General features: G+C 28.7%; 1 protein-coding gene across 2 annotated transcripts in view; it reads left to right on the top strand.

Annotated features, from left to right (window-relative positions):
• The first annotated feature begins 4,153 nt into the window (after nt 1–4,153).
• LOC107894619 (myb-related protein 2) overlaps nt 4,154–5,583 on the top strand; it is a 2,277-nt gene continuing 847 nt past the window's right edge. The window contains exons 1-7 of one of the 2 annotated variants that reach the window (XM_016819880.2): nt 4,154–4,331; nt 4,430–4,636; nt 4,731–4,807; nt 5,038–5,095; nt 5,186–5,270; nt 5,363–5,432; nt 5,532–5,583. The exon at nt 5,532–5,583 is cut by the window's right edge and continues 847 nt beyond it. In XM_016819880.2, coding sequence (XP_016675369.2) covers nt 4,432–4,636; nt 4,731–4,807; nt 5,038–5,095; nt 5,186–5,270; nt 5,363–5,432; nt 5,532–5,583 — 547 coding nt within the window. In that variant the 5' untranslated portion in view covers nt 4,154–4,331; nt 4,430–4,431. The remainder of the gene's footprint in view (nt 4,332–4,429; nt 4,637–4,730; nt 4,808–5,037; nt 5,096–5,185; nt 5,271–5,362; nt 5,433–5,531) is intronic. The other variant, XM_016819886.2, reaches the window with a different exon arrangement.

Raw genomic sequence — 5,583 nt, 5'->3', positions numbered from 1 at the left:
TTTTTCAATCAATTGATTTTCAACGTGAAGACATAATTACTCAACGAATTTTTATTTTAATTTGCTTATATTATTGAATTTGTTTTTTTTTAATATTTTTTATTACGTGTATATATATAATATAAACTATATAAAATTAAAAAATATAACGCACGAGAAATTAAACAAAATCTATCTATAATATCCACGGGACTAAAAAACCCATATATAGCAAGTCTCCACTTTAACTACCAATGGGCTAATAATGTCTTTGGACATTATCATATCATATATCTATATTACATTTAAAAAGCTTATTGAGTTGGTGTTATCATTCAATCATATTCTAATTTAATTGAGTAATTATTAAAAATATTTTCTTTTATAAAATAATAAACATTAATGTGAGGATACTTTTATCATTTTAAATAATATGAAATTTAAAAAATGCACTTAATAAGATTCAAATTAGACTTTTCTATGAATTGAGTCTCAACCTAAAAGTTTGGAGGGTTTGGACAAAAATATAAGTTCAAAAAATGAGCTTGGATAAAAAAAATAAAACCTATTTTTTTTTTATGCAGACTCGGCCTAAATTTGTAAAAATAATAAATTGTTGCTGATTTTTTTATTGTTTAGCTATTATATTGTTACTATTTCATTATTATTATTTGGATATTGTATAAATCTTGTTTTATTATTAATTTTGTAACTATTGTAGTGATATTTGCTTGCTAAATTGCACTTATTTTAGTATTATTTAAGTATTTTTTTTTCATTTTTTGGGAAATATTTATTTTAATATTTTAGTATATTTGATGTATTGTACTTTTTAAATTTATTTTTATATAAAAATATTTAATACAGGTGAGTCGGGTCAGGCTCAGATTTTAACCGGGCTAAACTTGGACAAAAATTTAAACCCATTTTTCGTGGCCTAGAAAACGAACCTAAATTTTTACTTAGCCCGGCGTAATCCATGAACAACTCTAATTCAAACCCAAAATACCATATTGTTTAAAAAAAATACCAATTCAACTAATTAAAACTTCATTTCATCTTTAAATCAATTTTTTTTATAAAAATATTTTTTCCATATATATTTAACTATGGAAAATTATAAATAAATCAATCCTCGAAATATATATAATTATTAATCTATTTTGTTGGTTCTTGCATGATATGGCGGATATGCTGTTGATAACTTAATATTACGAATTTATTCTGTATTAGCTGTAGATATTATTCTATTTTATTTATTTAATAATTTAGGGTTTATTTTAAATAGGCATAATAGTATAATTCCAGGTTATCGAAATGATTGGATCACTCACTGCAAATGCTAGCTACTATAGCATAAGCATATTGAACTTGCACTTGACACATTGCAACTTATACTATGCCACCAACAATGGTTTCTGATAACCAAATCCATTTTTTCCCCCTTTAAATGTTTAATTTAATGATCGCGATAACTTTTTTTATCACCATAAATGTGATATGATTCAAAATATATTCGTGATTATGATTTAGATCATAGGACAAAACTTGTGTTAGAGAATAATAACTCAGAAATTTTAATCTATTTTTTAAAAATATTTCATGTTCAAATTATATGTCAATTGGTGATATAGGCATAATTAAGAATTATCTGGGTTTAAATGTGTTTAAGTGCATATTATACTTCATTTTAAAGGTTTAAGCATTATAGGTGATAGTAGTAGGAATTGTATAAAAAAGTTAATAGCAAAAATCTTATTATTATATTTAAGTTTCAACATGTTACTAAGTTCATTTCAACGTATTTTGCCAACGAGACTTTGAGTTTGATGGCCTTAATTTAACTCTATATTACGTAAATCATACACGAGTTGTTTCCAGATTTATTTTAATTTCCTCAAATATATTCTAAATTAAAAAAAAACCACGTCCCCTCGTAATACTCCCAAACTTTTATAATTAATGCATTTTTTAACAGAATGTCTATTTTTACTTAAAATCCTCTCAAACTCTTAAATCGAAGAAAAATACATGATTAAGCACGCTTGAACTTTTGTTCTCTTGATTATTACAATAGATTAAACTAAAACTCAAATGACATAATTAATACATTTTACTTATAATTCTCTCAAACTCTTAAATCAAAGAAAAATGCATGATTAAGCACACTTGAACTTATGTTATTCTCATTATTACAATACATTAAACTAAAACTTAAAATGACATAATTAATATACATTCTACATGTGAATTTGAGCGTAGAATAAGAAAGCGAAAAGATAGCTAACAAAACAACCATACGAAAAATATTAACAAGTGATTTTTTTTTTATTTTAACTCGAAAATATAAAATTAGCATGCAAATTGATTAAATTGTGTGTATATATAAGAAGTGCATGCCGTGTTTTGGACGTGCAGACGGTAGATTCATGCAGGGAAATAAAGTTGAAATTGCATGTGTTTATTCATGGATATTTAACATTGATTTAAGCTGACATTTCTGTTTAAGAAACCTTTTCCATTAAGTACTTAATTAAGATAAAAAAAAGTAATCAAATAGAGAAAAGATCAACAACAGTTAGAGATTCATACAAGAGTATATTATTTCTCACACAAAAAAAAAGGCAGAAAGGTCAAGCTCAAGTTGCCAACCACTCTGATATTTTAGTTTCTGTGTTAAATCAATGATCTCTAATTATATATATATATACACACACACAACATATCATCTAGAAGGTCCTCAAAATTTTTCATTAATCTCAAAAAAAGATTTAAATATTTTAATTAAAACCCTAATTTTTTTAAAAAATATTTTCATTAAATTCCTATAATTTTTGAAAATTTTGTGTTAAACACCCTCCAAACTTAATCTTTGGATCCATCATTGATATTCATCTCACTAGCAAAATAAATGAATGATTAACAGAACTGCACGATTAAAAAAATGATTATTAAGAATCAAACTCAAGAATTTTCAACATGAAAGATGCTTATGGTTTAGGTTTTTTTTTTTCTTCTTTGCAAACAAATACTATAAAGGCCTTGAATAAGTACCAAACTTATTGAAGGAGACAAAATGGAATGAATTCTTTGTTCTATTCCTTGCTTCCAAACAATCTCTAAGAGAGCATCTTCCCCTTCTCCATTTTTATCTATCTATTTTTTTCTTAAATTTAACAAAACCCCAAAGCTTATTATAAGTGCCTTAGTCAAAAGAATCATCCTCGATATTATCAAAATACAAAATTGTAAATATTAAAATTCGAACTCTAAATTTGCTAAATTTTCGAATTTTAAAAGAAACCTAAGGTTGGATATCAAAGAGTTGAAATAACAAGGTGAAGGAACAAAGGCATAAAAGTAGTAAGAATCTTGGTTTAAGTTGAGAGAGCGTGGGAGCCCTTTTATTTTGAATGTCTCTCAAGAACAAAGATAGATAGTGGATTCCTTTAACCCAAGTCAGAAAATTCCTTCAAAACTTTATTAAATCCCTTGGAATAAGATTCTTGGCTTTTGCCAGTAGGGACGAATATTAATTCTCACATACAAAAAAATAATTAAAAATAAAATATTTGCATCAATTCCAGTACCTAATGCAAGCTAATTGTACTACTACTACTAAAAATAATAATTTATTTTCAAGAAAAAATTGTATTTCTCTTCGTGGTCCGAGTTTTAGATCATATTTATTGTAATTGCAGATGCAACAAATATTATTTTTTTTAAATTGAACTGTAAAGTTGTTATTTTTAGGAATGGGGAGTAGTGTAGTAAATTTGAATGGAGGTTTTGTAATAGATGTTGTATTACATTTTGTTCTCTCTTACTAAAAAAAAGGGTAAATTAATTTCTATACAGATCAAAGAGTAAATTAATTCTTTTTTGTTAAAAATTTTATTTATTTTTACTATTAAAAATTGGTATGGCTAACAAAAAAATAAAATAATGACATGTGGTATATCACATATAGCTCATGATGATGAATAAATACATATTTTTAACTAAATGACCAATTTATTTTTTGATCTAATGTACATAGACAATTTACTCGTCGGTAAATTACAATCAAATCTTAATATAAAAGCTTCTACAATATTTTTATGGTATGAGGATGGTTCACAGTGAAAAAAAAATAGAGGCACGATTTAAATATTTTTAGCTGAGAGTGAATATTGGATCGGGTCAGGTTGTTCCATCAGTTTCAATCCCAAGATTCTATGCTTTCTTCCCTTATGTTGCTTTATATAGCCATGCTTGGAGGGTCTCACCTTTCGCTTGTAACAAGCCATAAGGGAAGGTGAAGAGTTTGTTTAGCAAAGATCAAAATTTCATCAAAGCCAAACAATCATCAGGTAATAACTTACACATATCCGATATAAATACGTATTTTCGACATATATCCGAACATAAGCACGAGCATGAACTTATGGGTTTGTTTTTTTGAGGCCAGAAATGTACCACCACCATCAACATCAAGGGAAGAACATTAACTCTAGTTCGAGAATGGCGGTTCATAACGAGAGGCATTTGTTCTTGCAAGGTGGCCATGGAGATTCCGGGCTCATGCTTTCTACCGATGCCAAGCCGAGACTGAAATGGACACCCGATCTTCACGAGCGGTTCATTGAAGCTGTCAATCAGCTTGGAGGAGCCGACAGTAAGTGCACCAATGTCTCAACTATTGCATACGTTACGGGTTGAGAATTTAGCTCGGCCTTGTATAATTTTCTTATATTCTATATTTGTTGTAGAGGCTACACCTAAAACAGTGATGAAATTAATGGGAATTCCAGGCCTTACCTTATACCATCTCAAAAGTCATCTTCAGGTAATTTATAAAACATCTTGCATAGGTTGTTTATTTTTACAGTTTCGGTTCTTTCCACTGTCGATATTTATCTTAATTAATGACGTGACCGAAAACATGGCTGTTGGCGGTTTGATATCTCGATCATACACATCTTTTCTATGTTTTCGAAGCTTATAGTGAGTTACAGACATAGATCGAAAATATGAACGTTCGATGATAATGACACATCTTTCCTTTTTTTACTGCAGAAATACAGGCTTAGTAAAAATCTCCATGGACAAACTAATAATGGCAGTACCAAAATAGGTCAGAACACAGTGTTAATTTCATTTTCCGACAAGTTTTCAATTACATACACACATATCTGAAGATTGTATTTGGATTCAATGAATATAGGTGCGGTTGCAATGGCAGGCAAAAGAATGTCTGAAGCAAACGGCTCGCCGATAAATAGCTTAAGTATTGGACCTCAAGCAAACAAGTAAGTTGATAAATCCCCATTGGTATGTATGTATGTATGTATGTATGTATGTATGTATGTATGTATTTTGACTTTGATGTTCATTAATCCAGGGGCATACAAATAGGGGAAGCGCTGCAAATGCAAATCGAAGTGCAGAGAAGGCTGCATGAGCAACTCGAGGTACAAAATAACAACATTAGAGCTAACTATAGGGATTTAAATTACGATCGTAAATGTGTTTTCGGTTGTGCCGTATTGATTATTCATTACGGACTGCAGGTACAGCGACATTTACAGCTTCGTATCGAGGCGCAAGGGAAGTACTTACAAT

The sequence above is a fragment of the Gossypium hirsutum genome, chromosome A08 (genome assembly GCF_007990345.1).
Source record: "Gossypium hirsutum isolate 1008001.06 chromosome A08, Gossypium_hirsutum_v2.1, whole genome shotgun sequence".
Lineage (NCBI taxonomy): Eukaryota > Viridiplantae > Streptophyta > Magnoliopsida > Malvales > Malvaceae > Gossypium > Gossypium hirsutum.
This window is presented reverse-complemented; position numbering and strand designations above follow the sequence as displayed.